Genomic DNA, 19,742 nt, shown 5'->3' with positions numbered 1-19,742 from the left:
GGCAGGATAAAACCAGAGCCTAAAATTATTTAACTGCCCTACTGACTCCAACTACAATGGGGGCAAAGCTATAGCGCTGCTGGCAACAGCAGACAGAAGAGGGTGGCAAGAGGAGGGTCAGTAAGGGCAGAAGGCTGGGTGGTTGCATCCTCTCTCAGTGCCTCGAAGCTTATGAAGGGACAGGCACTGCTTTCGGAAGAAGACCCAGCAAGAACAGTGCTCAGGCAGTTTGGTGTGTATGAGAGTAGAGGCGGTAAACCTCAGTCCCGGGGGCCAAATACCAGGGCCAGCCACCCAGGTGAGGTGACAGCGGCAGCTGATCCCAATGTAGATTTTCATTCAGGGCCAGCCCACCCATAAGATCAAGCGAGTCAACCGCCTCAGGTGTCAAAATCCACAGGGGCAGCTGTTCCCAAGGTAGATCTTTCTTCCTCTCTTACTCCTGATGTAGATCTTTCCTCATCCTTTCTTCCTCAGCAGGGAAGGAGGCACCATTTTGGGGTCTGCCTCAGGTGCCAAAATGTCTAAGGCCAGCCCTGCCTCCAACCCTCTACATCTGGGCTCTTAGGACCCTCCCTAGGCCATGTCTGTTATGTACTGAAGTTCTCACCCTGGGCCAGCAGGGGATACTGTAGATAGTTTTCACTCAGGTCCACATATGTAAATAAGGGATTGAAAGTGACATTCAGTGATTGGATAGTTACAGAAAGTGGTTACTGTTGCGTTGTAGTGGCGCTCTGTTTAAGCAGGCTGGCCGAACCCTTCAGTTCAGTTCTGTTCTGGCCTGTGAATAAACAAGAGCTGTTTGAAGAATCACTGTGTCGTCTGATATGTTCATCCACAACTTAACAGTGTCCCCTCTCCTCAGCCACACTTTTCACTGGCCACTCTTTGTCCTCCTCAACTCTTTTTGCCTCACTGGCTGTGTCCATGAACTCAGATAAGGCCTTCTTGGATGGAGAGACAACGCAGGTGGTTGTGCAGTGACCTCTGACTTCCATATGGCTGGAATGTAGCCTACAGTAAGAGCCACATCTATTGTTCCGAACGCTTTTGCATCTGGTCCCAGGCGACTCCCGGCAGGTTGCCCACAGCAGGCTGCAGCCCCGAGGCTGAGAAAGGTTGCCCACCCCCCTTTCTGTGGTGATTTCCAGCTCATACGCAAATCACAGTTCCACCCACATTTCTCATGGCACTTGGCTTTCAGTGGCTTTTGTGGTTCATCTTGAATACAGACTCTTCAGAAACCCACCCAGCCCACCTTTGGCAAATGACAGTTTAGCTTGTTCCAGCTATGACAGTGCACATAAGTGCAAAAGACTTGCTTCCTGGCACAGATTAACTGGAGAAGTACGGTACTTCTAATTGTGTTTTAAGGATGTTTGTGTCAAGTTTCAGGAAACTGTCAGGAGATGAAGACGCAGGTTTTCAGGAACCTGGTCTTTAAATGTCACCTTGAGACATGTGGAAGCTTGTTGTTGTTGTTGTTGTTGTTGTTGTTGTTGTTAGACTAGTAATAATATTAATCAGGATGTGCCAAGCTGGTTGAGCTCTATTTGTTCAGTTACACCAAAACAATGTTAGGCTTTAATCACCTGTTTTGTTCACTGTCAGCTGTAGTTGCATTGTTGAACAGTTTCCCCATGTTACCAAACTCAGCTTACAAAGACAGAAAGCAGAGATCTGTCATTTTTTGTGCATTGTTTGATCCATAAATTGTTATTTATTTTCCTACAATTTAGCAAATTCAGTTCAGTTTCAATGCAATATTCCCTTAACATTTTGACTTCCCATCCTTACTTCCATGACATTTCTGTTCAAATCCTTCATCTACCACCTTAAATGTAATACTTATTTCTATAACATATATCCTACATTACATTCCTTTATCATTCTCATTCCTTTGCTTATATTTGCAGTCCTGCCTGCGATTTCATTTGACTATAGCATTTTCTCAGAGTCTGAAAAGGATCTCCACTCTTTCACAAACATTTTGCTGTCAGTTTCGCCATGTTCATACAGTCCAATAGTTTTAAAGACCATTCCTCTTTTGTTGGAACCTCTTCTTCTTTCCATTTCTGCACTTATGGAATTCTGCCTGCTATGGTAGCATACATAAATAATCTAAGCAACTTTCTGGGGCCTCTGCACCATATTATTCCCAAAAGAAATGCTTCAGACTTTTGGGGATCACAATTTTAAACATATTCTTCTATTCATTATGTATCATTTCCCAAAAGCCTGTCGCTTTTCTACAAGTCCACCACATATGAAAAAAATGATCCTTCAGACTGTTTAGCTCTCCAGCATTTACTTGATATAGTCTTCTACATCTTGGCTAGTTTATTAGGTGTTAAAATACCACCTGTATATCATTTTCAAATTTTTTGCATTTATTAATCTGGAGTTATGGAGTAATGACTAGAATAACCCCTTTACTTTGAGGGAATCACCCATCTCTGTACACTGACTTGGAACTATCATGATTTTCATCAGATCAGGCCCATCATCTGAGGTAGCAGGACTCTCTGCAAAACTTTGCTCCACTTGGTTTCTGCTGCGTGACTGCTGCCACCTTGTGGAAATTGGGCTACTAGCAACTGGAGAAGATGCCAGTTTCTTCACAAGGGAACTTTTAAAATGTGAATAGGAAGTCTTGCCTGGAGTCTGTTTAAAACAAAAAGCAGTAAAGTGACAACAACGGTGATACATAATACTTTAAAGTTGCTTATATTTATTAAACACACGATAAATAAATGGATTAGGTTTTGTGCAGTCAAATATTGTTTCAATAGTTATTGTTGTTGCTATTATTATTTAGAGATTGCTTCCAGAGTAAGTCTGCACTTACCTGGAAATAAGGCCAATTTAACTCAGAGGGATTTACTAGCCTGGTATAGGAACTGTGATGTGAGTTAGTGGCATTTAGGTATCAGTGAAATAAATGTGTGAAGCCTGACAGGATAAAAGCCCTATTTGTCCCAGTGGGAATTAAGTGCAACTAACATTGGTTGCAATCCTGTATCTACTAACCTGGGGATAAGCCTCTTTGAACTTGATGGGACTTACTTCTGAGTAGACATGCCTGTGCTTGTTTGTTTACCCTGGATCCAGCCTACTCTTTCTAACTGTTCAAGGTCCTTTACATACATTCTCGTTAACATTAACAAAGCGATTTCTGAGAATCAGATTATGCCCACTAGTTCATTTGCAAGATGAGTAGACCAGTTTCTAATGAAACCAATCAAGAGGAGGAGGAGGAGGAGGAGGAGGAGGAGGAGAAGAAGAAGAAGAAGAAGAAGAAGAAGAAGAAGAAGAAGAAGAAGAAGAAGAAGAACAAGAAGAAGAAGAAGAAGAAGAAGAAGAAGAAGAAGAAGAAGAAGAACAACAACAACAACAACAACAACAACAACAACAACAACAACAACAACAACAACAACAACAACAACACTCTAATCCCCTGCATAACCATAGATCAGATGACAGTCTGGGAGAAAAATGTGGGGGAGAAGGAAAGCGAGAAGAAAATATGGTTTGTTGCCAAATTGTAAAACAGAAGGCATTGCATTTAAATGGAAAAGGGGATCTAAAATGCTGACTTGCTGTCAATAAATTTATTCTAAAGATAAAGAATAGACCAGTTTCTAGACCCCGCAGCCTAGAACTTTAGGCAAAGTCTGGGCGGGGGGGGGGGGAGGACACAGCCTGCCTTCTGGCTCCCTCTTCCACCTCCCTTTCCAAGCTGCTGCGAGTTTTGTGTTTCAGCTCCTCCTTCACATTCCAGGCCTGCTGAGACTTCCCCCAAAATCCTCCAAAATGGAGCCGCCTCTGCCTCTGCCTCTGACAGCGTGTTCTTTGAAAAGCTCGAGGCTGAAAACCAGGGTTTTAATCACTTTCTTCTCTATGGTTTTGTTCACAGCCATACTCGGCCTGCTGCAACTTAAGTACTTAAAGCCCAAAGACTTTTATTCCTTTGAAGTGATGGATCCAAAAGGCAGCACCGTTTCGTTGGAGAAATACAGAGGCAAAGTAAGTGACACGTATTTTGTTTCTGAAATCTTTGCATGGAGCGATTGTCTTCTCTGTGCATAATAATGACATTTTATATCCTTTGAGATGCAGTCTGGTTGTAAAAAACAACAACACTGTGAATGTAGATTTATTTTAGCAGTTAGAAGAATACTGGAAGTGGGAATCCAAGTCTCCTGAGTGCAAGAAACAGTTCATAATATTTGCTGGTGTAAATTGAGACGTTCTAACTTCCAACAAAGTAGTTTCAGCAACGGCAGGGCTTCTCCTAATATCAGATGCAATGAACATCTAGCACATAGAACGGGATCTGTTAGACTTGAATTCCCATTAGCCCCAGCCTGCACGGCCAACGTTCAGGGCAAATGGAAGCTGTAGTTCAACACCTGTTGAACTACAGGTTCCCCGTTCCTGATCTAGCATCTACAAGGGGGTGGGGCGGCTGGTGCCTTCCTGTGCTGCTTGTGAGCCTTCCAAAGTCATCTGGTTGTTGTCAACAGAGGGTCTGATCCAGCTGGCCTCTTGGTCTGCTCTAACAGGCCTGTTCTTTTGTAAGTCATCAAAATGATTCTCTTGTTTTATTAGAGAAGCTGCAAACGTCTGCAAAATCCAATGGCTAACTATTGTGAAATGCAAACAATTGATGAGTTTGATTCTTGGGCTTTTTAATAGTCCCATTTCTTTCTTTTAAAAAATGCATCTGTTACTGCTAACAATTGGATTTTTTAAACATTAGGAATAATCTAGCCAATGCATTTCGGTGAATTGAAGTTGTGCTGATGGTTTACATAATCCCTGCAATTTCTCCAGAGTGGGGGAGAACAGTCCTATGCAGTAATCGCTGGTACTAATATTTTCCTTCCTGCAATTGAAGAAGTTTACTTTGTGGCAGCCAGTGGCTAAAACAATGCTGAATAAATGGATGGCTGTTTTTCTGCAATTGAAGCTAAGCTGAACATGTATACTTTTCCTACATTTAAATAACTGAGATGGTCAGAATGTAAAGCCATTTTGTTAACTTTGGCATAAGCAGTCTCTCATCCTCTTTCGTTCTCACTGCCCTGTTTTCTGTCTCCCTGAAGGCGTCTCTGGTTGTTAACGTGGCTAGTTACTGCCAGCACACAGAAAAAAATTACATCATGCTGCAGGAACTGCACAGGGAGTTTGGACCATACCACTTCACAGTGCTAGCCTTCCCCTGTAATCAGTATGGGGAAATGGAGCCAGACACAAGCCGGCGGATTGAATATCTTGCAAAATCAAATTACAGAGTAACTTTCCCCATTTTCAAGAAAATAAAGATTCTAGGAAGTGAAGCATCGCCAGCATTTCAGTTTCTAATAGGTAAGCATGTACAGCGTTACCTCTAGGGGGAAAGTGGACAGGAAAACATACAAAATGTGGTACTGTACACAGAACCCAGCTTCCCAAGAATCTTGTTTTTTTAAAACCACCACCAAGATTCTAGGCCTTAAGATGAAATCCTAACCCCACTGAATTGAGCAAAGGGGAGAGATGAGCAGAGATGTGGAAAGGCAGCCATGGACTGTGTGTTGATCAGCAATAATGATTAGCTCCAGGAGGCTAGTTTCATATTACTGTAATTCATTAGGAGGAAGAATTTGGCAGTCCAGAGAATCAGTGGGAGCTAAGCACATCATTCCTATCGATCTCAGTGGCACTTTGACACATCTTTTGGAGGCAGTACGCTTCAGAATACCAGTTTCTGAAAACGGCAGTGGTGGGCCGCTGTGAGAACAGGATGCTGGACTAAGATGGACCACTGGCCTGAGCCAGCAGCTGGGTCTTCTGTCATCTGTCAGGGATTCTTTAGCTGTGATTCCTGCATTGCAAGGGGTTGTGCTAAATGACCCTTGGAGCCCAACCCTACAGTTCTAGGATTCTAACATTCTTCTGTTCTTATAAGGGGATTTTGTTTTGTTTTTTTTAAAAAAATCTGAATGGTGCCCCTTTCTGCTTGCAATACAAACTAATCTTGTCTTGTTCTTGCAGATTCCTCCAAAGCTATGCCTCGGTGGAATTTCTGGAAGTATCTCATCAACCCAGATGGGAAAGTCGTGAAGTTCTGGAGACCCGAAGAGCCCATAGAAAGCATCAAGCCAGATATAGCTGCTCTGGTTAGGCAGATCATTTTGAAAAGAAGAGAAGACCTCTGACAAAGCGGGTGTGCCTTTTGGATTCCACAGGGCAACATCTCTCCTCGGCCCTTAGTACATTCCTGCTTAATAATGGTAATAGCTGGACAAGCAGTGGTTTTTCTTACTGGATAAAATTTTGGTAGCTTTCGACAGAAAACTCTTCTGTTTAAGGAGCAGCTCTTAAACCACATGAGCAAAGAGAAGGATCGGTATGCTGAGCCCTGGATCTGGCCCATGGTCATGGATAATGGGAATTGTAGTCCCATCTGGAGGACCACAGGTTCTCTACCCCTGTCCTAGATGAATCAAAATAAGGTATTCTTTCTTTCCCAGCAGGTTACTGAAAACACCGTTTGCCAAATAACTCAAGTAACACTATTTAACCCAATAATGAAAGTACAGCATGAGAAATTCTCCTGCCATTGAATCATTCTGTTTAAAGCTGATAAAATATAGCATTTTATCAACAACGGCAAGAAATGCATGCTCCATTGAGGGTGGGGTGAGGTGGAGCGGAGGGGGAATAACAAAATGTAAATAGTTTTTATGAAGAAGTTTTATTTTTAAAAAAGAGATAGAATAAGCCAAGTCTCCTGGGGTGTTCTCTTCTATACACTGGTTTGCAAAATAATTTTCTATTGCACGATTGAGTAAACTGGAGCATTAAGGGGGGGAAGAGGGAAATAATTATAATTTTCCTACATACTAATAGCAAATTCAGTCTTGTGAGTGTGGACACTTAGGAAACCAAAGCACCACTATCCACATACAAGAGGGAGGTATCAGCAGGCTTGGAAGAACTCCAGAGTTTGCAGAAATGATTGCCCAAATAGTTTTTGCGGGGGGAGGGAGTTTTCTAGCTGGGGAGACTCCTGAGAACCAGACTGATAGGCCTGAAGGACCAGATTTGACCCAGGTTCCCCATCACTGCTGTAGTACGACCAAGAAACAGAATTATGGAATGTGATCCTAAAAGGAGGGGGGGCTTCCGGTGAAAAGAGGGGTGGGGCACCCGTCAGTGTTTAGCTTTGCAAAAGTTCCATCTTATATTCTTATGGGGGCCACATGGACAGGAACTAGTTTGGTGGTCAATATTTGGGGGCCCCAAGTGACGAGAGCAGGTTCAGATTCTACTGCAGTAGTCACTCCAAAAGGGAACCTTTACTAGATCCTATACAAATGAATGGATACCCTTTACAGGTCCAGTAAGAAATGCTGACTTTGGGGAGACTGTTGCCATGATGTCAAAAGCTTCCTTAACACAGTCCCCTGCTGACAGATATCCTGCATGCGCTCTCCTCCACATCCCATGGTCATGGCAGGCCATTCATAAATACCAGTGCAAGAGCATAGCAAGTTTAAACATTAGTAAGTTCTCCTCTTCATACTACCAAAAAACACACACCCTAAAATGTGTAATAATTGTTTCTCTACTTTATTTTGCATGGAGAATGGTAGGTTACCAATACAGTTCATATTGGGAGTCCCATACAAAAGAATCCGTACCTCAGTTATTGGGAAATATTGATCATCCACCTGTGAAGTTTGTCTCCTGTGCTGCTTGGTGTCAGTGATGTCCTGTATAGATAAGGATTATTTGGGCTTTTGGTAAACTCAGCAGTTCAGACATTTCACCTCATGTTGTTAGAACAGATGAAGTTAGCAATTGCTCAATATCACATCCTAATACAGTGGTACCTCAGGTTACAGATGCTTCAGATTACAGACGCTTCAGGTTACAGACTCCACTAACCCGGAAATAGTACCTCAGGTTAAGAACTTTACTTCAGGATGAGAACAGAAATCGTGCAGCGGCAACGGGAGGCCCCATTAGCTAAAATGTTACCTCAGGTTAAGAACAGTTTCAGGTTAAGAACGGACCTCCAGAATGAATTAAGTTCTTAACCTGAGGTACCACTGTACCCTGCTTGCTGAAATAGTCTATTCAGAGGGGGACACATATGACAAACCCCCTCACAAACCTCAGCATGATGAAAGAAGGTGTGGAGGTGGCTATGGAATTGCCACACTCCCCTGATGTCCCCATGTTCAAGCTACATCAGAAGGGGTTATGTTGATGTACCGATGTACATGTCTAAAGCTCTTCCCAAGTTGAGGAAGAATCCTGACTGGCAATAGGGGAGGAGGTCCTCCTTGTATGGTATTCATACATTGGTACGTGAGCAGAACTCCTTCTGAAGTAGCTTGAGTTTGCAGATATCAAGTGGGAATATATTTTTTTATTTATTGAATTGATATCCCACCTTCCTCCCAGAAGGAGCCCAGAGTGGCAAACAGAGGCACAATTTAAAAGCAAAGCAGAAATGTTCTGAAACAGTTAATGCATTATTATTAATAATAATAATAAAATCTAAAAGCAGCTACAGTTTAAAACATTCTAAAAGCATTTAAAAATATTCCTCCATCCAATGATCTTGGGGTTGCCAAGAACAGTAGTGTTCCTCAGCCACCAGATACCTGGGATTCCCCCTGAAAGTTAATAACGATGGAGACAAGAACACTACACAACACCTCACTGTGCAGAGTTGTACAGTGGGGTTGGCTCACACATTGAAAGACTGTGTGGAGAAGATTGTGTGAACTTTGGTGTTTAAACATGAGGCTCAAATGTGCATTGAATCTCTCTTGCATATTTTGTACATGTGTGAAGGGTAATGCAGACTAGATTGCGGAACAAAGAATGAATGTAACCATTGCTGGTTGTAAATACTCCCATTACATACTGAGAACAATTTGCACGTGCAGAAGAAGCAGAATTTCAGAACGGCAGTGACTTCTCATGTAACAGACACTTGAACACCCCAGTGATATGGGTCCTCCAGAAGTCTTCAGCATACAGTCTGACTAAAAGTTTCCCCTTTGGATATTACATTGTAGAATCAGACATCTCGCCATTCAGATGCTTCTGAATGCCACTTTTCTGAAATCCCTTGATCCTTATAAACATCCTTGGCATTGAGGAGAGACAGTCTTAAGTCTGCCTAATCTACCAAAGATGTGACTTATCTTTGTGCCAGAGGATCTCAGGGGCTAGATCCCCATCTCCTGCGTTGGACTCCCAAAGCCACAGCACATAGATGGAAAACTTTTTTCCCAATTTGAATACCACATTGCCTTTTGGGGGGATGCATGCCAGTAGGTGGAGCAACCGGTGTGCCTCTTAAAGGTAAAGGTAAAGGGACCCCTGACCATTAGGTCCAGTCGTGACCGACTCATCTTGCTTTATTGGCCGAGGGAGCCGGCGTACAGCTTCCAGATCATGTGGCCAGCATGACTAAGCCGCTTCTGGCGAACCAGAGCAGTGCACGGAAACGCTGTTTACCTTCCCACCAGAGTGGTACCTATTTATCTACTTGCACTTTGACGTGCTTTTGAACTGCTAGGTTGGCAGGAGCGGGGACCGAGCAACAGGAGCTCACCCCGTCGCGGGGATTCGAACCGCCAACCTTCTGATCGGCAGGTCCTAGGCTCTGTGGTTTAACCCACAGCGCCACTTGCGACCCTCTTAATCTTTGTACAGTAGGCTATATTCCAGCCATGCAAAAGCCAGAGGTTTCTACATACAATTCATCCATGCAAGCAAGAGGCATAATTGCAATTCAAGGACACATTCCAGCTGGGCCAAAACACTCAAGGATGTCACAGAGCAGGACCATTAAAGAGTGGGGCCTGGGGAGGGGGCACTGCCTTAGAGGAGCTGAGAGACCTGGAGAGCGACATTTGGCCCCCAAGCTTGAAGTTCCCCACCCCAACCATCGCTGTTATTTCTACTGTTACTCCTTTCTTCCCTTTCACCATATGGCAATATATTCACTTCAGCAGACAAGCTAGTCTGGAAGAGATGAGTTAAGCAACTGGCCAGAGTTGGAAAGAGCAGAGAACAAATTCATAAAAGCCAACAGTTTGATCAGAAACAGGCTATCTTATTGCAAGTTTTCACAACGCCGCAGGCACTGGTGGGTTTCCGCAGCAGTGGCTGTTAACGATCCTCTTCCATCAGAGACAAATGGAAAGCATTTAGCCTATGACGCATGGTCATGCAATGATATGGAAGTGTATTTAGTTGCTGGAATAGGTACAACAGCTAACTAATAGTACACTGCCAAGCCATCACACACAAACACTCAGAGAGAGGTCAAACGGAATCAAATGGATATGCCAGGGTGAGAGATGCTACACCAAACGACATCTCTTGTTAAAATAAACAGCTGTTCAGAAATAGTGCACGCTTTTAGACCAGACTTTGTAAACCTGGTGCCTTCCAGCTGTTTCAGGCTGCAACTCCCATCACCCCTAGCCAGCACAGAGGCTGGAGCTGATGGAAGTTGTAGTTTGAAACAGCTTAGAGGGCACCAGGTTGGCAATGGCTGCTTACAAGATCCTTTTTATGGCTGCCCAGTGCAGATGTAAAACAAAATGGGATAATGAAAGGAATATTGTAGGGGGCATCAATATTAGGTGTCCAGTGCCCTGATTATGTGGAAATTGATTTACTTTTAATGCAGCCATTGATATTGGGTAAGTTACATTCATTAAGATTAGATATATCCTAGTTCCCAGAACCTCCCAAGCACTTCAAGGTGACCAGACCCATCCATAAAAATCACTTTATTCCTTTATTTTACTGTCACTCTGAACAACCACGCCTGAAGAAGATTGTTGTGACGTTCAGAACTCTGCAAAGCAGCTAACAAGCGTGCTCAAATAATGCCAGAACATTTTCGAAGATCTTACTATACAAACCCCTGCAGTTGTCCGATGATCACAATATGTGCCGTAGGCTGGCAGCTGAATGTCAGCTGGTGCCTTTCAGATATTCATCCAGCTAACAATACACTGCCATTCCACCACACACACAGAGAGACAGCTTCACAGCAGGGTCACTCCGACAGCAGGGAAGCTGGGCAGAGGTGCAACGGGCACCCTCGTTGTATAGCTTTCTTCATATGCAGGCGACACACCTCTTTGCCCCAGCCTTTCAACTATATACGTCTGTGTATGTATATAGATAGATTAGAACCCACCGTTTTCTTCTGAATCATTTTAACTGGTTTTACTACCTTTATATCGTTGCTACCAGCCTTAGGACCCTATGATAAAGAGTGGGCAAGACATCCAAAATATAAAAATAAAAAGCCACCCTGTTGTCAAGGTGGTTAAAGAATGGTTTAGTGATTCTGACTGCAGAGCCAAGGCAATAAATCTGGAATTTTAAAGCACCTCTTTTAAAGCTGGGCATCCCAGTAGTGTTCGCAAGGGGGCGCACTCCCATTACATTTGCGGTGTTTGGGAATGCAACAGTATGGAGTGCAACCAGCAGCTGTAAAACAACAGGTATCCAAAACAGCCAGCTAGTACTGCACTGCCAAAGCGGTACATTCCTGTGTTCACGTTCAGCGTCTGCTCCTTCTCACTTACAACGCAGAATTGCTTCTACCCAGTGCTTTTTTTCCCTAAAAGAATGTGTAGGGGTTCTCTCATTTTGACTCAAGAAAATCACCACTTTATAGTTCAAATCGGGGAAAATAAATATAGTAAATGGACAAAAGTACCAAGATTCACAAAATGTTTAGGGGTGTGCGTACCCCTGCGTCCCCCCAGAAAAAAGCACTGCTTCTACCACCAAACATTCCCAACAGTAAATAGCCACAACCAACATTTATACACTGTTAACACATTCATCTGTTTTGGCTCCTAGAACATCCATGTAAGCTTATACTGGAGGAAAGAACTACTACACAATGCCTATCACTTCCCATACTCTCTTCCGGAGGACACAAAAGTGTTGCAGACAATCAAAAGCTTGCAGAGTCAGTTCTGCAGTTTTATAAACACTCACCTTAGCCAGAATCTGCAAACTTAGGTTTCTGGTCTGTTGGAGGTTTGTCCCCAGAGTTCTCATTATTTTCTCCTAGAAAGCAAACGTACAGAGATGTCACAATAACGCAGTTCAACCTTTAGGTATCAGGTCTGAACCATGAAGACGTCAGTTCACATTCTTAGTGACTTGTAACAAACCATATGCTGCGTTTGCCCAGGCCTAGTGACCTTTCACATACACCCTCCCCTCCATCTCATGGTGAAGGGGACAGCATTTCTGTATAGGGTTTTGTAAAAAAACAAAACAAAACTACCCATCCTAACTAATCTGGAAGCACGTCTTGATTGGGAAAGAGAATGAACTGTGTGGCTGTGTAGCCTTCCATAACTTGCAATTTATTGTATTAGAATTAGACGGTCCTTATTTTTAAGGAACGCCACATACACCCTAACAGACCCATCATCATCATCATCATCATCATTATCATTAGAGGCACCGACCTTTATTTTCCCCAGTCTTGGCCTCCAAAGGTTTTCTAACACGGTGATCTAATGTGTGATTGCTCAGAAGTCAGTCCCACTATAGTTTTTCCCTAACATCATGAGCCAATGTGGGTGTATTCAGAAATGAGTCCCACCATATTAAACAAGAGATTTCTCCCAGGTCTTATGTGCATAAGATTGCACCCTTAACAGTTGAAGTTTTAATTAAGGCTGAAATCCTAACTTCATGGGGGGGGGGAGCTCCACTGAATTCAAATAAGACTTACTTCTGAGAAGACACGGGTAGGATTGCAAAGCTGGCCAGAGCTTAATGCACTGAGCACTCAGATCACTCTACTGAGTGTTGAAATTAAAATTTTGCAGGATATAAATGTAAAAAAAAGTAAAGAAAAGATAGCAACAAAAAAAGTGATGGGGGGGGGGGCGGAGAGAGACTGAAGGACGTAGATTTACCCACAACACACTTTCATCCGTCTTGACCTTCCGGGCTGCGAATCTTTCTAACTTCCACTCCATCTCTGAAGAGGGGCTTGCTGGCTTCTTACTTGCTGGAGCTGAACAATCGCTTCTCTTTCCTGATCCGCCCCCACTAGATGGAATCCTCCCCCCCCCCCCCCCAGGCTAGAGGAATGAATGTTTCCAAACAACTAGAGGAGATTCTGATCTTGCCTGCTGCTTCTCAAGAGGCTCTCCTGAGGTTGCCTTATTCTCCCCCTCCTCCAGTCTATGCCCACCTGCTGCTTGTCTCCGCAGAGAACCCCCTTGCTGCGTTACCCTATTCCCAGTCTCCACTGAGGTCTCTCCTCGGTTGGAACCATTTAAAGAGACAGAACAAGCGGCAAGGAGAGCGGGAATCCCTTGCCCCGACTCCTGATTGGCTGAACCGGTGTTCTGACGCAAGGAGGTTCCCTTCGTTGGAACGCGGCGGCGCGCAACGTTCGCACAAACGGCGCGGCCCCCGCCTCCTCCACTTTCCCTTTCAGTCTTTTCTTCCGATCCCGGGCAAAACCCCGCTTCTGCTGCACGAAGCGGAAACTCCTCCATTGTTTGCCGCGGGGCAGCGCGGGTAGAGCAGGTAACAGCAGCGCCAAAGAGCGCGGCGGCGGGCAAAGAAGCGCGGAAGGGCCTGGCTCGCCCCCTTCCCCAACCGATCTCCTGGGAGAAGATCCTTTCCAGGCTGTAGTCCCCGGGAGGTGGCTGGTGTAACTTGAGACGCGATCCTAATAAGCCCCCACCGCGGCTGATGGGAGGGGGGAGGCGTTGTCTGGAAAGGGCAGCAAATTATTAGTACTCCCCCCCCCCCAAGATTTTTAGTGAACGTGATAATAAACCAGTGGCTTGGCGTGGGGGGTGCAGGGGGGGCCGGGCGCACCGGGCGCAACATCTGGGGGTTAGGGTTAGGGGGCGCAAATCCACGGGTTAGGGGGCGCAAATTACTTGCCTTGCCCCGGGTGCTGCCAACCCACGCTACGCCACTGTAAACATACCAGGACTGAACTTAAAAACATGAACACACAACCGGAACACCAAAGAGAGACACAGGCTGAGTTGTGCAAGGGACAGCACTGAGACTTTGGGCCTCTCTAGTCTGGTGTTTTATTGTGGGTGTAGCCTGCAATGTGTTCTTAAAGCAGAAATGGTGCATTAAATCTTTTATTTTATTGCATTTCTATACCACATTTTCCTACCAAGGAGCTCAAGGGGGTTCCATCGTTTTCCTCCTTCCCATGTTGTCCTCGCAACAACCCTGTGAGGTAGGGCAGGCTGAGAGACTGTTACTGCCCCAAGGTCACCCAATGAGCTTTGTGGCTGAGTGGGGATTTGAACTCAGGTCTCCCAGATCCTAGTCCGACATTGTAACCACTGGTGGTGACACAGCCATAGCGGGGGTGGGGGCAGCAGCTGGGTGTTTTGCCCCTGGTAAAGCCTTGCAGCGGTTCTCAACCTGTGGGTCCCTAGATGTTGTTGGACTACAACTCCCATCATCCCTGAGCTCTGGCCTTGCTAGCTAGGGGTGATGGGAGTTGTAGTTCAACAACATCTGGGGACCCACAGGTTGAGAAAGGCTGCTCCAGAGGGACACCATTGAAATTCCCAGCCTGAATGTGTGTGTGTGTACATGCAAATGTGCATGAGGGGTGCCAAAGTGGGTCTGTGACCTGGGTGAAATCAAGCCCAGTTTTGTCTCATTGATTTGTTCTGTGTTTGCTCTCTGGAGAAACAAAGTGTGTTTGCTCTCTGGAGAAACAAAAATCTGTATAGGATTTCAGCAGGAAGTTACGGAATATACACTGATTGGAAATGAAGCAGAGTGACCTCCCCAGGCACAAGCAGTATTGAAAGTGTGATTGCATGTAACTCCCCCGATTGCCTCATGAGCCCAAATAATCATGATTGTGCAATAAATTGTGGGAGGGGCCTTAGAGGGGCCCGAAGGAAGAGGAAGGTGACAGGCAGTGCCAGCTCCTGGACTGGTTGTAAGAAAGCAGGCAGGTGGGGGGCTAGATGGGGGGAGACTGAGGTTGGTGGTGCAGTGTTCAATTAGCATTCACAAGGCTGGTTTCAGATTTAAAAAATTAGCAGGAGGACTGTGTGAATCAAGGGGACGACTGCAATCCCCCCAAGGGTGAGCTCCATATCAAACATTTAAAAATTTCCCATGTAGAAACCAGAAGTTGTACTCTAGTGGAATGTATGAAAAGGGGTATAAAGTAAAGCTGTGCAATAAAACCATGACAACAGAAACAGTATAATGAAAACGGTTGGAAGTTTTATGCAGAAATTTTTCTTTGATAGACATGATTTTGTATAAATTTTTGGTTCTTTTTCTTTTTTGTCTTTTTAAATGTTTTTCTTTTATGTCTTGATATTTTCTCTTTTTTTGTATTTAACTTTTCTATACTTACCTTCGTTTTACGTTTGTATTTTAAACTTACTTAAAAAAAGAAAAAGAAACTAGAAGTTGTTCCTGATCCCTAGTTCTCTATGTGCAGGGGGTCTATACTCTGTATGCAGGAGCATTCAGTATTGTAAGAATCCACCCACTGTAGTCTGAGGTGGTATAATCCAAACATAAGGTACCCACCTCAATGAAAACTAGGCCCTTAGCCCACAGTCACATACGGGAAGAGAATTGCACTTGACTCCTCCCTTTTATTTTCAAGAATCATAAAAGTTCATGATGATGTATATGCTGTTCTCATGGGGCTCCTCCTGGCTGCTCTCCCAATCCAAATGGACTGATTGTATTTGCACCTGCTTAGCATCAGATGCTTCTACTGGGCCCTAAGAGTAAAAATGCCCCAAACAAGCTGGGAGACTGGGTCTACCCCAGGGTAGTGTGTACTGTAATGAGTGTACAAAGGTAGAATTTACGTTTGTTGCTCTAGCCACCTTTGCCTCTCTCCTTGCCCATTTCCGGAAGGGACTGTGGCCCTCAATACCTAGTCTAAACATATAGGGTGTGCACCGGATCCCAGTGCTACTTTCAGCTAAAAGCTGGAAAAAGGAACCCTGATGGCCCCTTCAGTCAAAGGCTGCTTGTTTCCAAACTGATGGGGAAATGTCAGTGGGTCTCATGGGGTTATCAGCAAACATCTTCCCAGAAACAATTTGTTTTTAACCCAAGACTCTGTGGTTTGCATTAATATACGTGTGTGTGTGTGTACACACACACACACACACACACAGGCACGTAACTCACCCCAAGCCCTAGGAATATGGTAGGGAACAAGGACAGGGAAATTGACAAGGCACACCTGTAAACTCCTTATGTGCTTATTATTTCAAATGTGGAAGGTTACCTTGATCACACTAGGGACCCTTCAGGTGCCACGGATTAGTCCATGATGAGTGACTCACCCTTTCTGACAAATAATGCTATAAAGACAATAATGGAAATGTCAGGATTCTTGCACTATGATGAAATATGCATTGCTTTGTCCTTTGTTTATTATGTGGGTAGTGTACAGTTGATTATGTCCTTAGGTTCTCGTTTCCGCGTTTTAAGTGCTTGACTTTTTGTAAGTGTTGTGGGACAACGAACTATAGGAATCTTAACCGGTTTTTGGAACAAAGTAGTGACAGTTTGAGGTTTGGGGGAACAGGGGAGTGTGGTTTTACACAGTGGCAGCTAAGAGACTGTACACAATAGAACTGGCCCTTGCTAACAGAGAACCACAGGGGTGGCTGCTCTTTACAATGTTATCCCTTTTTTTGCCAGGTGTGTCCAGGTGTGTAAAGAGTGACCTGAGGGCAAGCTGTGGCTGCTGCACATGCTCCTTTTCTGCCTTTGCCAACTCCATTTGCCCTTTCTTTTCCCAAGTGATAAGAAGAAAAGCTCTGACTGGATAGCAACTATTACCGGTACATTTTACTCACCAGAAACGTAGAGGGAATTCAGGGCAGAAGAAAGAAAGCCCTTCTTCATACAGCACATAGCTAAACCATGGAATTGGCTACCACAGAATGTAATGAAGGACACAGCAGCATTCTATGAACTACAGTACCCAGGATGCTATATTGCAGGGGATGCAGCCTAGATTACCTCCAGTATAGTTTATGGCTGGTCCAGGAGAGCAAAACCACAAACCTGGGTTCAGATGACACACTAAGTGACTAAGCCAAACCATGGTTCGGTTCAGCACAGCTCAGCTCAGCACAGCAGCAGAACGACTGGGGAACAGCAAAGCAGCCATGATCTCATCTCCCAAGAGCTCACATGTTCACACTGAACCGTGGGTTGGTTTTACAGGACATGCAAACCAAGTCAACAGAGAAGCTCCTTCAAGGCCTTTCTGCCCACCCCAGTTTTCTGGGTCAGAGGTATGATGACCAAACATGTTAGGCACAAGCACATGTATGCAGTCTCTGACAGCTGTTTCTTATTGTGATTAAGGAGGCTGTAATTTGGGGTGGGTAAGGGGGTGTTTAACCCTTTTTCAACCCAATGCTTTTCCATTGTAGTTCCCCCTTCAACAGCCTGCCCTCCCCACAAGACTCAGGGCAGGTGTTTGAAAAAGTTAACTTTTATTTGGAACCCTGCAGTTTCTCTGCTCCACTCCTGAAACCAATTTTCACTATGAGAAACAGCTGTCTAGATTTTTCTTTACAGTATCTAATATGTAGTTTGGCATTGAGGCTGTGTACACATTACTAGTTTAAAACCTTGACAACATCATTCTTTTTCTCAGTTCAGATCAAAGCTGGTTTGGGGGGAAACACATCAAAAACCAGTATTTCATAAGAAACTGCAAGATACATACAATTGTGGCTAACATCATGTGCACACCGCTTTCCCAGCCAGCAGTGGGAGTCCACTGGGTGCTGTGTAAACAGGAGTGTGCATACCACCTGAGTCTCTAAGATATAACAGGAATTTTTGTCGTCTGGCTACAAACAACATGATTCTGGAACTATGTGTGTAACTCTGCTTGGCACTAGGTGGTGCTGATTCTTTGTGTTTGACAAGAGCACTAAATGAAAGGGAATTTGGTGTGAGACTCGTTCCCTCCCCAATCCAGCAAATTACAATATAGAAATTGTAACACAGAGAAACACACCATTGCCATCCCTTAAAATGTATGCTGTGGATCTTTCCATGCTGGTTGCTGCTCTGTGGCCAGCACAGAAAAGCAGCCTACTAGCCTCTTGAGACGTTAGTAAAAAAGCAAACTTAGGTTAGTCGCTTTTGTGTGCTTCTTTAAAGGGAGCCTCTTGGGCTTGCTGATTGGAAGGTCAGTTGCTTGAATCCCCATGACGGGGTGAGCTCCCGTTGCTCTGTCCCTGCTCCTGCCAACCTAGCAGTTCGAAAGCATGCCAGTGCAAGTAGATAAATAGGTACCACTGTGGCGGGAAGGTAAAAGGCATTTCTGTGCACTTTGGCACTTGTCACGGTCCTCCATGCATCAGAAGCGGTTTAGTCATGCTGGTCACATGACCCGGAAAACTGTCTGTGGACCAACACTGGCTCCCTTAGCCTGAAAGCGAGATGAGCACTGCAACCCCATAGTTGCCTTTGACTGGACTTAACCATCCAGGGGTCCTTTACCTTTACCTATATCTGTCTATCTATCTATTTATCTAGAGATGTCCAACCTTACCACCAAAAATGTTTATCCTGTACAAGCCCAAAACCCATAAACTACCTGTATGGTTTCTCCCTGAACTGACCCAGCAGCAAACCAGCAAGATATGCTGGAGGTTGTCTGCACAGAGTTCCCTGATCACATCAGCACAGTTTTTCCCATGGAAGTAACTGATGAGTTTACAGCTTACGTGGCCAGCTGCCCAGATATGTGCTGAGCCTGGAACTCTTCCCCCCCCCCCCACTATATTGTGCTATTTTAAGAAACATCTTAAGTACCTATGTTACATTAAGTAGGTGCAAACAGATGTGGGAAAGGGACACTGCTTCACCAGATAACTTATCTGGAGAAGGAATGGTAAATGAACAGACCACTGTTACAAATGCTTTGGTTTCTACCCATGGCAAATAACAGCAACAGCAATAATAATAATAATAAATTGCAGGTGTTCAGCTTCTAGTCCATGCTAGCATTGGCCAAATCTTTACCACATTTGCATCCTGCCATTCCTTCACAGAGCTCAGGACTGCATGTATCTGCTGCCTTGCAGGATATCTTCAAGAGAAGAAAGGGCTAAGGAGTAAACGCTACACAAATCCAGAGTGGAGTCCGTAAGACGGTTGGATGGCACCTTGTACGCCTCCTTCTGGCAACTCCGGCAGCCAAGCTGCTACCAGATGTATTGCTCTGCTTTCCTTTGGACCACATCAGCAAAGTCTTGACATCTGGGCAGCCCAGGCCTCCATGAACACTGCCCAGGCCTATGCCCCGGAGAGGTCATTCTGCTGCTGGTGCAGCAGCAAAAACAACAACACGGGAGGCATCAATTTCAAGTTACCAGTCTCTGCAACCACATCAGACGCTGTGATTCTCCAGCAGTTTGACTTCACCACCCCCACCCAGGCGTGCTCCATTTTCTCTCGAGGCAGATGGATGCTAACTACTAGCCTAAAGGAAACAAGCAAATGGGAGTATCTGCAAAGGGTCTGGAAACTAAAACCATATGAGGAGCACTTGAAGGAGCTGGGTATGTTTAGCCTGGAAAAGAGGAGACTGAGGATATATGATAGCCATCTTCAAATATCTTAAGGGCCGTCACATGGAAGAGGGAGCATGCTTGTTT

At 44.6% G+C, this 19,742-nt stretch overlaps 2 protein-coding genes across 2 annotated transcripts; one reads left to right on the top strand and one right to left on the bottom strand.

Annotated features, from left to right (window-relative positions):
- Positions 1–1,700: 1,700 nt before the first annotated feature.
- Positions 1,701–13,261, bottom strand: CDC20B (cell division cycle 20B). The gene is made up of 4 exons (XM_083464358.1): positions 12,987–13,261; positions 12,049–12,120; positions 7,560–7,766; positions 1,701–2,667 (listed from the first exon to the last, which is right to left on the bottom strand). The coding sequence occupies exons 1-4, from the start codon at positions 13,047–13,049 to the stop codon at positions 2,422–2,424; spliced, it is 588 nt and encodes a 195-aa protein (XP_083320484.1). The 5' UTR covers positions 13,050–13,261; the 3' UTR covers positions 1,701–2,421.
- On the top strand, positions 3,773–6,599 carry GPX8 (glutathione peroxidase 8 (putative)). The gene is made up of 3 exons (XM_083466311.1): positions 3,773–4,029; positions 5,112–5,373; positions 6,043–6,599. Exons 1-3 carry the CDS (start codon positions 3,817–3,819, stop codon positions 6,204–6,206), a joined length of 639 nt encoding a protein of 212 aa, XP_083322437.1. The 5' UTR covers positions 3,773–3,816; the 3' UTR covers positions 6,207–6,599.
- Positions 13,262–19,742: the final 6,481 nt, after the last annotated feature.

This window comes from Podarcis liolepis (genome assembly GCF_965112155.1).
Source record: "Podarcis liolepis genome assembly, chromosome: 11".
Taxonomy (NCBI): Eukaryota; Metazoa; Chordata; class Lepidosauria; order Squamata; family Lacertidae; genus Podarcis; species Podarcis liolepis.
This window is presented reverse-complemented; position numbering and strand designations above follow the sequence as displayed.